This window comes from Nicotiana tabacum, chromosome 23, assembly GCF_000715075.1.
Source record: "Nicotiana tabacum cultivar K326 chromosome 23, ASM71507v2, whole genome shotgun sequence".
NCBI lineage: Eukaryota > Viridiplantae > Streptophyta > Magnoliopsida > Solanales > Solanaceae > Nicotiana > Nicotiana tabacum.
The window spans coordinates 31,056,370-31,073,452 of NC_134102.1; the positions used below are offsets into that span (position 1 = coordinate 31,056,370).

General features: G+C 34.2%; 1 protein-coding gene across 1 annotated transcript; it reads right to left on the reverse strand.

The window, feature by feature from the left end:
- Positions 1-8,413: 8,413 nt before the first annotated feature.
- LOC107775585 (protein BPS1, chloroplastic) lies at positions 8,414-11,848 on the reverse strand. The gene is made up of 2 exons (XM_016595333.2): positions 11,654-11,848; positions 8,414-9,698 (listed from the first exon to the last, which is right to left on the reverse strand). Exon 2 carries the CDS (start codon positions 9,681-9,683, stop codon positions 8,625-8,627), a length of 1,059 nt encoding a protein of 352 aa, XP_016450819.1. The 5' UTR covers positions 9,684-9,698; positions 11,654-11,848; the 3' UTR covers positions 8,414-8,624.
- Between the last annotated feature and the right edge of the window lie 5,235 nt (positions 11,849-17,083).

The window sequence follows — 17,083 nt, forward strand, 5'->3', positions numbered from 1 at the left end:
TGTGTACACCATCAAGAAGGCACATGAAAGGGTAGCCCTAGGGGATGGATCCATATCCACATATTGCAAGGCGTAGTCACATGCAATAATCATAATCCATTCGGCGTGGTCACAGGCTCAATATCATAATGCATCTAGCGTGGTCACATGCTCAATATTATGGATCCGCCAGGCGTGGTCACATGCTCAACAACACAATCCGCCTGGTATGGTCATAGGAAAAATCACACAATCTGCCCGGCATGATCACATGCACAATATCACAATCCAGACGGTGTGGTCACGGCTAATATCAGCATGGTCACAGGCTACCAGTCCAATCCATATCACACATAAAGCAGATATGCAAGAATACAATTACAAGATCAAAGAAATCAAATTTCATACTCCTGGACTGGTGTCAGTGACATGCTAAGGTGTATGCATGTGCAAGTGTGATATCATATCTCAAATCAGACAAATACCTCACAAAATAGCAACTATCAGGTTTAATCAGGAGATTAACCTCTATGCAACCTCAAACTTGGCTCGAATAGCTTACAACAAGGTACAAATAAGAGAACATCATAACATGAAGATTAAAAATCAATTCAAGGCATATCATACCCTAAGCACTACCCCGGATATGTAAAATACCACGGTACATGCCCATGGGCTTAGTCCCACACATGCGCACCGCCCATAGCACATAGCTATCACAAATAACTCAGGCAACTAGTGCCTCAACCAAGTTTAGGCAAGATGCTTACCTCCAGAAAGCCAAAAAATCCTCTAACAAGCCCTTCCCGCGTGTATCAGCCTCCAGACGGCTCGAATCTAGCCAAAATAACTTAATACCATCAATAAAAGCCATATGAAACGATTCCAAATAATAAACCTAAGATCTTTAACCAAAATCAAAAAGTCAACCCAAAAAGCTAACCCCGGGATCGTCACCTCAGAACTCGACCAAACTCACAAGTTTCGAACACTCATTCGAATACGAGTCTAACCATACCAATTTCATCCAATTCTGACCTCAAATCGACCTTCAAATCCTCAATATTTACTTTAGGAAAGGTTTTACTAAAATCCCCAATTTCTTCACTTAGATTTATCATTAAATGCTAAAAACAAAGATGGAATCATGAATAATGAACAAATCCGAGTCAAAAATACTTAGCCTAGTCCAAATCATGAAAATCCCCTCCAAGATTTCCCAAATCCGAGCTCTCTAACTAAAAATGTGATAAAATCACTAAAACCCTCAAAAAATAGAGTACTTATGGTCTGCCCAAGCATACCCTTCGCGATCGCGGGACCAACTTCGCGATCGCAAAGCACAACCAAATATCGCCTAGAAAAGCCCTTCACGAACACGATATCCAACTTGCGAACACGATGCAGTCCATCTCTAAGCCTTCACAAATGCGGCCACACCCTCGCGATCGCGTAGGCTAAAGCCTTACACCCCAGCTGGACTCCCCCTTATACGCGAATGCAACAACACTCACGAGGTCGCGATGACCACTACCTCCCAAAGCATCGCGAATTCGAGCTCTCTTCCGAAAATGTGGTGAACAACCACCCTACCGACAAAATACCTTCTACAATCATGACAACCTCTTCACGATCACGAAGAAGGAAATCAGAAACTCATAATCAGCAGTTCCAAACATGATGGAAATGGTCTGAAACACACCCCGAGGCCCCTAAGACCCCGTCCAATCACACCAACCAATCCCAAAATATAACACGAACCTACTCGAAGCCTTTAATCACATAAAACAACAATAAAACCACGAATCGCACCACGATTCAAGCCTAAGGAACTATTAAATTTCCACCTTCCAAAACTCATGTCGAATCACACCAAACCAACTCAAAATGACCTTAAATTTTGTGTGCAATTCCCAAATGATATAACAGAGTTATTCCCACTCCCAAAACCATAATTTGAACCCGATATACATATAGTCAACTCCCAATCAAACCTATCAACCTTCCAAACCTTCAACTTTCTAACTTTTCCCCAAAAAAGCACCAAACCAACTTACGGACCTCCAAATCCACATCTGGGCATACGCCTAAGTCCAAAATTACCATACAAAACTATTGATACCACCAAAACTCCATTCTGTATTACACAAAAGTCGAACTCCGATCAACTTTTACAACTGAAGCTTCCAACCTTAGGACTAGGTGTCCCAATTCACTCTACAACCTCTCTGAAACCAAACCAATCATCCCTTCAAGTCGTGTAACCTTAAATACACATAAGTAAAGTATCAAATAGAGAAAACGGGGCTAAAATACTCAAAACGATCGGTCGGGTTATTACATTCTCGAACCAAGCTTTTCGTTTTAGGACATCTTTTTTATAGTGTCCTTCCTTATTACAGAAACGACAGGTATCTGCCTTATATTAATTCTTAACATCTTGTGAAGCTTTAGCAGGTGCTTTCCTCTTCTTGAACTTGTTTGCCTTCACTTTAAGACATTTACCAGCTCCTTGACTCATGAGGTTAATTGAATGACTCCCTTGTTTATTAAGTCTTGACTCCTCCTGAGTAAGCATACTGGACAATTCATTAATATTTCACTTATCCTTAATAGTATTATAGTTAATTTGAAAATGTCCATACTTAGGAGGCAACGAGTTCAGAATAAACTAAACCAAGAAGGAGTCATCCACTATCATCCCCAAGGTCTGAAGTCTTGTTGCAATGTTAGTCATCTCGATGATATAATTTTGCATATTGCTCGACCCATCAAACTTCATGGTCATGAGTTCAGCCATTAATATACCAACGAGAGACTTATATACAAAACAAAAACGTTCTTCAACAAACTTCAGGTATTCCATGGCACTTTCTATTTGTGGAATAGTACTTTAATGTTGTTGGCAATAGTCATTCACTAAACATAAGGCTCAGCATGTTAGAGCGTTCTCATGCTTTATGGAAAGACTTCTCATTCTCACTGCTCGAATCAGTAATAGGAGCGGGCTTATCATTCAGCAAAGTCAAGTCAAGATCCATCACACCTAAGTGGAGTTGGACTTGTTCATGCCATTCAGAGAAGTTCAATCCGTTGAACAATGTAACAGACGAAGCATGCGAATAAAGAGGAATAGCTGCAAACTAGAAAATGCATGCTCACAAATAAATATGGACTCGGTAAAACAATTAAAACATATCGCAATTCTCCTTTGGGTAAATACTAGGACACATTATCATAATTTAAATATCATTTAGTCTTTAAAAGGTAATTAAATATTCTTAATCAGACATATATGACATATTTTGACAGACAATACATATTTGACTAAAGAATATTAATTTACCTCATCATATTTACTATTCATATAATTGATCCACCTTTGGGTAAATCCTTAAATTCTAGTGAAAGTCAATTTATCCATTTATTTTCAATAATATGCATTTCATTAGTTTCATGGATAACTATAATTTTATATATCCATATTTTTCATAAACATACTAGTTTGGCCACTTTGGCGACTAACAAACTATATAAACATAAACGCACATATAAAATCGGAAATTTTATGCATGTGAATATTCTAAACAGTCTTGTTTGATCACTTTGGTGACTAACAAACTATATGAATATTAGTAAATGCATAATATAAACATGAATATAATGTATGTGAAATATTAAACTTTTTAGTTGGATCACTTTAATAACTAACAAACTATATAATTGAAGAATATATACATTAGTTATTATTTAATATGAGGAGCACAATACACATTAAATAACTCAAAACAAAGTTATTTTATGGCCCAAAATAGATACAATTAGCTTTACAGCTTATGCAGAAAAATCATGAGTTAAATCCTTATAAGTATCAAATGAACGACATCCTTAATTAAAAGAATTAGTTATGACCATGTTGGCCTCAAATTGGACTTCGTAATTAATACATAAATTTTAGGTAAAATAAAGAAGTTAAACTTAATAAGCACAATTGTGTGGGATTAAGCCAACTTACTTCAGTAGGGCATCTTAAACAACTTTCAAGTTATATCAGATAGTTGAACACTTAGTCTATTATAACTTCTAGCACTTTAAATTCTCAAGCCTTTTGAAAAATAGAGGTTATACTTCAATAAATAAAATCTATGAACAGTGACGATCTGCCTTTACTATCTCGTGCTTAGAAGTAATGGTGAAATAGCAAAGACAATAAAGGTTCAAAACGTAAGATAACAGAATAGTAATTTGTTTGAATTTTCTAATTAATGTATTATCCTACAACCTTTGATTTCCACAAGCAGAAAAATCAACCAGCAGATATAATCTTGAAGTCACGGTTCCATATTTTTCGAAGTCAACACATGATTTCATATAACAAAAAATGCTTTCATAAGTCCGTCTTTTCTTAACGAAGATTATCCGTTTAAACAATCCAGGCTTCGATATCACATGTAAATATAAATTTTAATGCATACCAAGATCTTGAACATGATAATCTTACATATAATCGTTATGAAAAACATACCTGAAGCGAAAGCCATTATCGCGAAGCGAAAACGTTAAATGGTAAATTGGTTTCTACCTCCTAACCCTAGCCTTCACGTTACCACAACCGTCAGTGACAGAATTGTATGTAGAAAAGTGATAACCCTAATGGATGGAGGGAGAACCAATTTATAGAGTTTTAGATATAAATCAGGTACGTCCATCAAGTAACTATCATACGGATGAGATTTGTTCATTAATTAAATATTAAATATTAATTACGAATTTTATTATATTAGGTCATATACATAATAGAAAAAATCTAACAGAATATTACAAAAAACTATTCACAATAAATTATTATTTTATTTGGTTGAACACATCAAATCTAATTGTTTTAATAAAGTATCAATTGGCCTTTTGCTTATCTACGCAGTGTACCAAAAACAAAAGTTTATGATATTAAAGAAAGTGAACCCATGTGATTAGTTAATAAATTTTGAATGATACAAATATATCATGACCATTAGGGGTGTTTGGGAAAAATCAAATAATCGAACGAAGAATCTATTTCATGTTAAAAATAACTTGTCTTTAATTGACATTAAATTTTATATCACTCTTTAATTCAATTACCATCAAAATATCTTGGTAAATGATATATTCACTCAAAGAGAATTGGTTTGATAAGTGTTATGTTGAAATATAGTCTCCAGAATATGTATTTTATAGTGTATGTCATGTTTAAGATAAAAATCAACAAAAAACAAAAAAAATTCAAAAAGATTCAACAAGAATTGAATCGATAAAAATTCGACTTAATCGGTTTGATTTGATTCCTATATTTAAAAAAATGACTTAATTAGTTTGATTTTTTTAAGCAAATATCGACCCAAATCGAACCATGAATACCTTTAACGGGCATATAATTAGTGATACAAACAATTTGAATACCATGATTCAAAACAAAAAAAAGTATATTTACTAACGTCTAAAATTAAATTACGAAAAGCTTATTCATATACTAGAGGAGGGATGGCCCATGCTGAGCATGGGCCCAACACTTAATTACAAAAATAATTTTCTTAATTTTATTTCTCTAGTTATTTCATAAAGATTATTTATATTAATTTAAATAATATATTTAAAGAGAGAAAATTTATACGCATCTTTTTTTAATAAAAATATTATTTTTTCGAGCTAACCATCTGATTTTAAACTTATTTTGTTGGAATTAAACATCAGCGAAAAAGATATAAAAAGGTTTCCAATATTTCATTAGCTTGCTCCTTTTTTTTTTGTTTTTTTGTGTATTGTTTTTACCTCACATTCTAATTTAAAATTTACAATAATTTTTTTTTTTAGCAAAACAATAAGTAGGCTTGTTGGTAACACAAAAACATTCATAGGCAACACATGTTGATAATTTCTTAGTGAGTTAAATGTAAGAGAAAAAAAAAAAACCCTAATTTCTTTAAACCTCGTCAACTTGTGAATAACTAAAGAGTTTGCACATTAAAAGAGTTTTCCGTTGATAATTAAGTTGCTAAAAGTTTTAAATAAGATGAGATGTCCTCTTCTAGCATAAGAAAAATCATGTGTTACATTAAAAGTGGACCTGAAAATATAGAAACAAATATTTCTAAAAGAATACCAGCTCTACTCTTTCTTTTTAGAAACTTTTCTTATTAAGTTCTTGAATTAAAGACAATTATTTGAGCAATTGCACCTTAAAATGTTTACTTGACCTTCAAAATAATCATGAAGATAGTAAAGTTATTAAAGTTTGAATAGTAATATCATGAGTTCTAATTTGAACCCATGTTATTTTCTAATCAGATTACTCTTTTCTTATGATATATACAAAAAATATAAATTTACTACTAATATTCTATTTTCATTTTCCTTTTTCACGTGAAATATCGTCATTGGGTTTTCTTTTTTTTCTTTTTCCTAATACTGCAGTACTAATGCTATTTTACAAATTTTAGTATATTCTCTATTATTATTACTCCATTATTTTGTGTTTCCAATTAAAATGAGGTTGAAATATAACTGTGTTGCAATCTCGCCAAAAGGAAAAACATGTGCACATGTTGGCAGTCCACGTGATAATTTTTGACTTAACATCACATGCAAAGCAAAGAGTGATGGATGACATTTTGTACACTTTTAAGGGCCTGCAAAGTTGCCTTAATTACCAAAATGTATAATGGTAACTCAAGTAATAACGGACCATATCAGGGTAAACTTTTGAGGGAACAACTGTCCTTTTTCAGCTACAGAAGCACGAAGCGCTGTAATTTCTGAAGTACCCCTTCTGATCCAAAATATAACCGGATATACCTTAATTTGTATTAGGACAACTAAAAGAATAAACTAAAATACTATGGTTTTTCTGTCATTTCACTTTGACCGGAAGCTCCTCTCGATTCTCTCTTATTAACAGTAGTAACTCCAATATTTCTGACTTCATTTTTTATTTGTCTATCATCGCAAACTAAAATTTTCAACCCCTCTAAAGAGAGTGGATGCACAGACATGATTATGAATTGTTGCTTCTTTGCGAGTAAAAATTAGTACTCACACAATTTTCTTGAGGATCAAAATAGTCGGAGTTCGAACTTCAAGAAAATCTCTGAAGTTCGTGTGGTAGTTCAAATTTCAAGAAAATAAACTGCAAGAATTGAACTACAAGATATTGAACTGTCTTGAAGTTCGAAAAAAGTATGTGTCTACTACATTAATTATTAAGTTGTTATTTTAACTTCGGTAAGACCTTACTATAATCTAACTTACTCATTTCGTTTATTTTTACTTGTGTATTATATTAAAAATATATTTTTATTTTTACTTGTCCACTATATTAAATTAAGAAAAAAATAAATTTTTTACTTTTATTTGTTCGCTATACTAAATCAAGAGAAAAACAATTTTTTTTTCTGTTTTACCCTTATCATTAATTATTCATTTTTAAATTTATTTCCCAAGACTTTTTGAAAGGCTATCATTATTAGGGGTTGTATAGTAAAATACATACTATATATATTATTTCTTAAGGAAGTTAAAAGTCCAAAATAGACAAACAAAAGTAAACGGTGGGAGTATTTGGTATCATTTTTACAAAATAACCATGCGTAAACACAAAAGATGAAGTCTGCTGGAATTTACGCAAGTTCAAAAGTATGAATAGACTTGAGGATGTGCCAGCGATTCGTGTACTAAGTTTCATGTAAAAATAGCCCGGCTAATCAGTTTTTGGATTGGTCATTAAAAAATAATCAGCGTTTGCCAAGTCATTGAAAAATAGCCACTATTTTGCTGTAACAGAGACCGGTCCAGCATAATATACTGGGGTTCGGTGCACCTGTGTATGAACTTCCAGCATATTATGTTGGAACTCCAACAAGAAAAAAGTTTCAGCATAATATACTGGAGATTCGAGCACCTGTGTATGAACTTCCAGCATATTATACTGGACCGGTATACTTTGTTGGAACTCCATTATATTATGTTGGAGTTCTAATATACTTATGCTGGAACTCCATTATATTATGCCAGAGTTCCAATATACTTATTGTGGAACTCCAGTATAATATGCTGGAGTTCCAGTATACTTATGCTGGAACTCCAGTATAATATGCTGGAGTATTTTTCGGATTTTGAACAGTGTTTTCGTTCAGATTTATCTTTAACTAAATTTTGATTACTTTGAAATCGTAGCTATTTTTAAAATGACCACTTGTAAATCTGACTATTTTTGAATTTCTATCCTTAAGTTTCATTTACGACAGTCGAACAAATTATCAAAGCAATATCCCTCGTGTCTATACCCATTAACAATGTTGTAGCTCTCCCACCATCAATTTAAATACAAAACAAATGATTAAAGTACTACTTGTAGCTTACAATGGTATCTAGTTCTGCTCGCGAAAGGAACATTGTTGTCTGCATTATAACCCACTCCCAGTTATCATTAACATAATAATGTCACAGTCCACACATATATCAACATGTATAAAGCCATATCGCCACAAGCAACCACTTTTTCCACAATTACTATATATTGCATTACTAATAGTACATGATATTTAATTGTAGAACATAAACCCCCACACCCACTCCTGCTTATACACAGGACAATTCCTCTTTCCTAAGGTTCATCTCACCTCTGTTCTTTCTACATTGTTGTTCGCTTGTGTTTGGTTAGAGACAGTACTACCAACTCTAAGGTTACAAAGCAAAGAATCGCGTCCAGTTAAAAGGATTTGGAAGAATCTATCTGCCTCCTTTGCTAGCAGATCTAATCCTTCTGAAAGTTTTTCTGCTTTTTCAGTCAGTCCTGAAGTTAGAAGCTGCAACTGCTCAGCTTCGTTAGGGTCTACTCCATCCTCTATGATAGGGTACAACTTCTTCACACTTGTATCCACTGCTTCCAGCTCTTTCAGTGTTGTGAGCCTTCCATTCGAATAAATACTCCTGATCTCCCCGCTAATAAAATCACGCAGATCAAGAAATGCTTCTGTCCACAAGCAAGTTTCATGAACCTGCAGATCCTTCAACTTCTTTGTAGAACCCGAAAATGTGACGGCAAACATGCTGAATATGAATACAGTTACCACTCTCACTCCGTACATTGCTCGCATCAGAACCTTCCCTTTTGCAGAATTCTTGATTTTAGGTAGGTTGAGCGACTCGGTGAGGCTGTCCAAGATGGCAAAGCAATTCTCCAGCCTTGGGTTCTTTGAATTGATATGCTGCTTCCATCCATCCAATGATGAACGGGCTTTCATAAACTGTTTTGAGGTTCCATCCAAGTTATGCAAGCCACACTGAAGATAAAGGCAGCCTTGGCCGAGCCTTGAGATATCAGAACTGAAAGCAATGGAAGTGTCCAGCAACTTCACACTGTTGTCCAAGTACACATCTATCCACTTCTCATCCCAGTCACATACCGGAAATTCAAGTTCGGTAATGAGAGTTTTCACGTCTGTATGAATTGCACAAAGTACACTTATTGCTTGTGTCATCCATGATAAAGTGAGAATATCTTCCTTATCTCCAAGCTTAAGACTCTTAACCCTCTCTGCTAATGACTCCTCAAAAGCATTCAACAGAGCAAGAAGCTTAGGAGACAAGTACGAGCCCTTAGGTAATATAAATTTTAAAGGATTTCCAAACGGGAGAAAAGGGCGGTGTGGTTCCTGTGGACGACTCATTTGAATATCAATAAACTGCACAAATAAAAAAAATAAGACGTGAAAAAAGGAAGAAACCCATAGAATGGAGGAGAAAACAAGGCAACTTCTTTTTACTGGTGACAATATGGCAATTGCCATCTAATTGTATGTTACAATAGTTAAATTCTAGTCTATTTTAGCAACATCTATATCCGAAAAAAGTTTTCTTGAACTTTAGAGAAAATAAAATGTGAAGCCAAAAAGCATTGCAATCAAACATGCTACATGTGAAGAAAATTGCCCTCAAGTCCTCAACAAGCAACACACTAAATAAACCATTTGTAAATCACAACAGCCAGACTGAACATCTTTACTCAACCATGAAATAAACATCATCTTGAACTTGTCTTTGTGATATTTTCATTGATCAGAATAACAGAAGACAATATACACACCTTTACTACCTAAACACCGGTAACTTCTATAAGTGCAGAGGGATGAAAGATGAGTTAAAAGCTCAAGTTTAAAAGATAATTTAAGAAAATTACATTTAATAACAGATACTACCTTTGTTTCAATTTATGTGTCTTACTCTCCTTTTTTATAAAAAAGAATATCTCTTCTATATTTAGTATACTCTCTGTTTTAATTTATGTGACACACTATCCTTATTAGTTCGTTCCGAAAAATTTTCTAGAGCTGGAAACAAAACTTTTCATTTACCCATTTTATCCTTAATGGGGAGCTTTTATAGCAACACAAATTGAAGGCTCCATCCACAAATGCTTTCACCGTTTAAGCTTTTAAGACTATAAGTTTCAAAAGTCTTCCTGTGTTTTTCCTTAAACTCCGTGCCAAATCAAACTACATCACATAAATTGAAATCGAGGGAGTAACACTTTACCTCCAACATTGCACATCGCTTATTTAAAACCACAAGATGCAAGGGCATTTGGTAAACCACAAGATGCAAGGGCATTTGGTACATTATACACATTTTTATTTTAAGACCACAAGATTCAAAAGTCTTTTTACTTTTCTTAAACTTCGTGTCCAGTCAAACTAAGACACATAAAATAAACCGGAGTACAACAATTGTTTTACATGTTCAATTTGATCCTCGCAAGAATATCTCCTCATCCAAGCCTTAATCCACCATGCCGTCTCCAAATAAAAATGAATCTAGCTAGTTACTGGAAGAAGTATCGAGAAACTCTACCAGCTTATGCATATCTTGGATATTACACAAGGTACCTGCTATCTCCCACCAGCACAAGTACCGGGTGACTGTGTCCACCATGGCTTATGCAATCGGTCATCTATCATAATTTGTTTCAAACAGATTGAGATTTATCCAATTGCTAAACAAATAACCTCAATTTTTTAATGACCAAAAAGCCCATCTGGTCTGGAGTAGATCCTTTGGGCCAATCGCAACCTTCGAAACTCAAGTATGATGGACTCACCCCTCAACCCTTCTGTACTTAAATACCAAAATTAGTCCGGTTGACACGGGACTCAAACCTGTGACCTAAGACACAATTCCCTCAACCTTTGTCAATTGAGCTAACCTCAAGGGCATAAATAACCTCATATTTCATTAACACACATCTCGTTTCTCCAAATTCTCAAGCAAAGGGCCAACCAAGGAAAAGGAAGACCTAAGGATTTTTGGAAAAATCATGCTCTTAGCATATAACATAGCCATAGATCTAAAACCTAATACTTCAAATTCACCGCATCAAACAAACCTAACTACATACAACGAGAGAAAAAACCGAATCTGCTCAAATTAACGACCAATACTAAGCTTTTCAAAGCAGTAAACGCCAAACATTTAACTGATTCTCACAAAATTACATAAAAATTCCGAGTCAAACCCAAGAACATACATACTACTTACATACATACATACATACATACATACATTACAGACGTACACAAATACAGCAAAAAAGAAGGAAGTATATGTACAAATAAATACAGAGAGGGAAGGAGAGAGGTTGTACTGTAAAGAGGATAAGAGAAGAATCGCGGCGGAAAGCTAGCAGTGCAGACGAGTAGAATTTCAGAAATGATGAGGTTAGGTTTTGAAGATAATGTGGAGGGCTATAGTCATGCTAAGATAAGAACCGTTGGATTTTCGATATGAATGGCTAGGATTAGTCTCATTTGGTGTGGATATTTTCAACCTGAGGAAGCGTGTAGAAGATTGGAGACGGCAAGAATCGGACCGTTTATATTTTGGTGTCTTCAGATTAATTACTACTTTATTTTGAAGGCCGTGTTTGTTGGACTGTTTTAATTTTCCACAGCACGGGTTTCTCTGGAAGACTAGGAAATTTCCGACAATATATCATCTACTACCATAGTCCATATAGTATAAATTTTCAGTATATCGATAAATACAAAATTAGTGTTTAACGGCGTTACATTATCTACATCAATGTGTAGATATTCATAGCAATTTAATATGGTAATCTAAAAATTAAATAAATAATAAGGTGTAACGGATTAAAATACATAAATTACGTGCAAACAAAAGATACATAAGTTAAATCTTACAAATTATACTATCTTCGGATTGCATAAATTGCTCAAAATTTTAGGAGCTTTTTACCTTCTTTTTATTTGAAATTCAGATGATTACCATATTTTCGGTTCTGACAATAGAAAACACTCTCGCAAAATTGATTCTTTTCAATTAATATATATTACACAAATAAGGATTATGTCATTCCAACCACGCTGTATTCATTTTTATTATCATACACTCATATTTCAAAAGACTGTTCTGTGTACATTTTTTGCTTATTTACACGATTAACTAGCTTATAGAAATTTCAAACTTCAATTCTTGTGATCTGAATGGGTAAAATGCAGCAGATGGACGTAGTCTAGGGTCAAGGCCTAGTTTCTAGATACGTCAAAAGTCCAAGTTGGCTGAGCTCAAATTTGCTTCATTACACAAAACTTGGGAAGGTTTGTTAATTGTTGAAATTTCAAGTTTATACGTCCAAGCAAAAATTTATTCGACCTCAGTTTTCACCGAATCACAACAACACAATCAAACGTTTTTCAGAAAATTCATCTATATTAAGCTAGAGAATTCTGGGTGACGTATCAGTTTGACTTTTAAATTACTATTTTTGTGCATTTTAGACAGCATTATTATACTTTAGAGAAGTTTTTTCTTGTGTTGATATCAAAATTTCTCCGAACTTGTTCTGAATTTTCAGTTACATGATTAAGTTTTGCTAGCAATATAGCTAGAATTTCAAGTGTATGGGTTCTAAATTTTAAAAACGGTCCATGAGGTAAAGGTAATATACAACAACAAGCAGACTAAAGAACGTTTATTAAAAAGGAAAAAATTTATGTCTTGCTTATTAAAAAGGAAAAATGGGTAATTCTAAAGTAGGCTTCTTCGTTTGGAACTGTTGTTTAACTTGTGTTTTTTTTTTAAAAAAAAAGAAGAAAATGTTGTAAAATGCACAAAATATAAGGCATTGCTTTCAAGGGAATGGAACCTGCGTGTCTTCCCTGTGATCCAAATGCCCTTACCGTTGAACTTAAATCCATTTAATCACTAGACTCAGCGTGATATATTTATATCAAAACAGTGAATTTTCATTAAAAATACAAAGTTTCGAAAAAAGTTACTGGATTCGCCTGAAGCCGCACTCACTACGTAGCTCCGCCCCTGAGCTTAACATATTATCTTTGGTACAAGCAGTATCTATTACCACCACTAAGGTATATAAAGATGAGAATATGGGCGTTTGTATAAGTTTTATTACCACTATTCTTACTCTTTTTTCAGGGTCTTAATTTAGGTGTTAGGGTTAACATTTGCATTTTGTCAAGACAAGGAACACCTTCTATTTCTGCCGGTGAGAGCAGCAGTACTAAATTGTCAGTGACTTCCCAATTTGCGCAATCGCCCTCCCAGCCTTATTCATGGAATTGTTCATAGACCCACACATGTTTAAAATATGATTATATTCTAATTTTCTTAGGTTTCAGTAGCTCCAAGTGTTATTGTTGTGTCCTCCTATTTTTCCTTTATCTTCTTTTTTTTCTTTTTCCATGTCTGAATCATTGCTTGTGAATTGTGATTTATTCATGTAACTTTCTTACTGATAGTATATATGCAGTTAGTAGCAAGACTGTGTCAAACTGTATTTGTCTCTATTTTAAAGAATAATGATCTAAAGGATCAGAGGCGGAACCAATATTTTAACTTTTTGGGTTCTGAATTTTAGAATGACGAATTCCATTGTTCTAAATTTAATATTTATAAATATTTGATGAATTTCTTAACACAAATACCTACATTGTTCGAACAGAAGCTACGTACGGCTGTACCCGTACTCGAGCTTCAAGCTCCGGCCCTGTAAAGGACCCAAAGTTTAAACTAGTAATAACATATAGAGTAATTGGCCAAGATGAAGTCGTTCTATACATGTGTGAATCTTAGTTTAAACTAGTAATAACATACAGAATAATTGACCAAGATGGAGTCGTTCTATACATGTGTGAAGCTATATGCTAATCTAGCTAGTCAATATTAAATGTTGTATGATATTACCAAAAACCCTAGAAGAGTATTTTTTTATACTGATTAATGATCATAAATATGTAATTAAACTTAAAACATATTTCTAACAAACATTAGATTCCAAACTTATAAATTTTAAAACTTCTAGATATTGAACAGATTAATCTTAAATTCTAAATCTGTCACTGTTAGTTGATGCGGCTGAGATGATCGAGTGCAAAACTGCATAGTTTTTACGCAATGAAGGATATATTTTGCTAACTTCAATGTTTTTTGGGGTTTTTTTTATGGGTGATTCTGGATGAATATTGTTGAGGGCATCTTTTTGGCGAGAGTTCCTGCTTTATGGCATTTTGCTTATGGAAGCTCGCAAGTAAGTCTGTTGTTTGCCTCTGTAATTTTGTATCACTCTTCTGTGGAATCTGCCGAGATACATTAATTACTGACAATCAATATTCTCAAAATCTCATTTTAATTAATTGCAGCTTTATTTTTCCGCTCCTTTATCTAAATGGCCCACGGCCACTTTGAGGCCGTGATCGTTTTGCGGGGAAAATTTTCATTTGACAGCAAATATCGTAAAAAGAACCGTGGTCTTAAACTAAATGTTGTATTATATTACCAAAATACTCCTTTAATCTTGTGATCTTAAAATAAAAATGTGAAATTATACACTTACAAAATGTAAGTTTAAAATAGCGGGCAAGAATAAGGATTATGTACTTGTTAATGCAGCGGAAGAGTCATTGAACTTACTTCCAAAACTATTGTCTCAAATCAACCTTTAATGGAAACGAATTTAAGGACTCGTTTGGTTATAGATTTTGTCAAAATAAATTTAGGTTTTATTTGGCAAATTCATGTTTGGCCATAGATTTTGCCTACATTTTGGTCAAATCTCAAGTCCCAAATCCCAAAATCAGCTCAATAGCTGGTTTTGGGTCAAAATATCACTATTATATTTTTTAAAAATTACCCCAAACTTTTGTATTTTATAAAAGAGCCCACCATTTATTATTTTATAACGATGTTGCTTCGTCTTCTCGGTCATCTGATAGTGTATCATGTAATTCATTATAAAAATAATAATTTTGTATCAAATTTATTTATGTTCATGATTATGGTTTACGATAATATAATGAATGTTATTGATAATGGTATTGTTGGGTATTTGTGATAGTTTTTAGAACTTGTGGGTATAAGTCATGTTTCATGTTTTTTCAAACCAAACTTCACCCAAAACAGATGTCCAAACACGTTTTCATTTTCAAACCAAATTTCACCCAAATCAAATTTTTCAGAATAAATTTGGGAATCTATAGTCAAACGCTAGCTAAGTCTTTCTCATTATGTGTTTATGGAAGGCTAAACTAGAGAAATATATTCTCTGCTAATGGAAAAGAAAAGAGCCAGTTTGCTTCTTTAGGAAGAGAAGACAAGTTTTTATTTTCCTGTAGCTGAGAAGTTACGCTTTTGGGGAGTTTTACTCCACCATTAATACATGTTAGTTTAGAGGTAGTTTTGGTGGGTGTGGTAACTACCATTAACTACTTTCATTTATCTTTTATCCCAATTAGGTCGAGTTAACCCACATAGGTGATCCGTGACCCAAAAAGCTAATATCTCCCACTTTGCACACAGTAGGTTAGACCCAATCAATATCATGTTAATAACACATATAACTCATACTGACAAATAGTTCGTGCGACATGCGAGCATCAAAAGCTATAATATTTCTGACCCATTAACGTTGTTCAAAAGTTTCATATAGAAATTCAATCGCATCAGGAAAGGATTCACTACTTATATGAGGATCATAATATATGACCAGACATCATTTGCTACTCTAGTAGTTAGTTATCTATAATTGTCACAATCCAATCTCTAACTCAGTCACGATCAACTCTTAACTTGACCGTGCGTACCTTCTAATCTGTTCTTTCTATCCTACTAAGAGAGATGGAGTCTAGATTTGAAGTTTATCGGTTTGAATTTACAACGGAGCGCATAACTCGTATTAGTTACTGGGTTTGCAATTAAATATTTATTCATATTTAATGAATTTTCAAGTACAAATACAATGTTTAAGCAAAAGTGACTGGATTCGGCGAAACCCACACCTCATAGGCTAGCTCCGCCTCTGCTACTAAGCAGGTTAACATGTAAAACTAGAAGAAAATATCTTTCTTTAAGTCTGGAAACTTAACCTAAAAGCATTATGTAAATATTCAATTCTTAACATTCAATATTTGATAGAAACAAAATAAGATTCAAATTTTACTTTATGACTTGGTAAGGTCTATGATGCCTCTACAAAATCTGGGTGGATTGCTCAGGACATGACTCCGGCTAATCCTCAATTAGAAAAAAAATAAAAAAAATAATAATGTAGTTGAGCCAATGAACTACATGGCATGAAACGGAACTCACAAAAAGTCTGCTGGGAAGGGAGAAGGTCTTACCTCGTGGCCCGCTCGTCTAAATTACATGCACCTACATTTACATAAGCCAATGTAGGATCCATAGAAAAACAATAAAACGTCAGTCCACAACGGTACTGTAATGCCCAATTTCGCGGGCCATTATGCGACCGCATAATCGTTTCGCGGGCCGTATTCTTGTTGCATATCCTGTCTTGGGATTTTTCGAAGGGAGATTATGCGGTGCACTATGCGACTGCAGAACCGTTCTGTGGTGCATTATGCGACCGCAGAACAGGTCTGCGGGCCGCATAATGCGACCGCAGAACAGGTCTGCGGGCCGCATAGTGACCGCAGACCAAGTCAGTTTCTTTCCAGTTCTGGCACCCATTTTCGCGGTCATTTCGCGGACCGCATAACCACTATGTGGTCACATATGCGACCGCAAAACCCGTTCC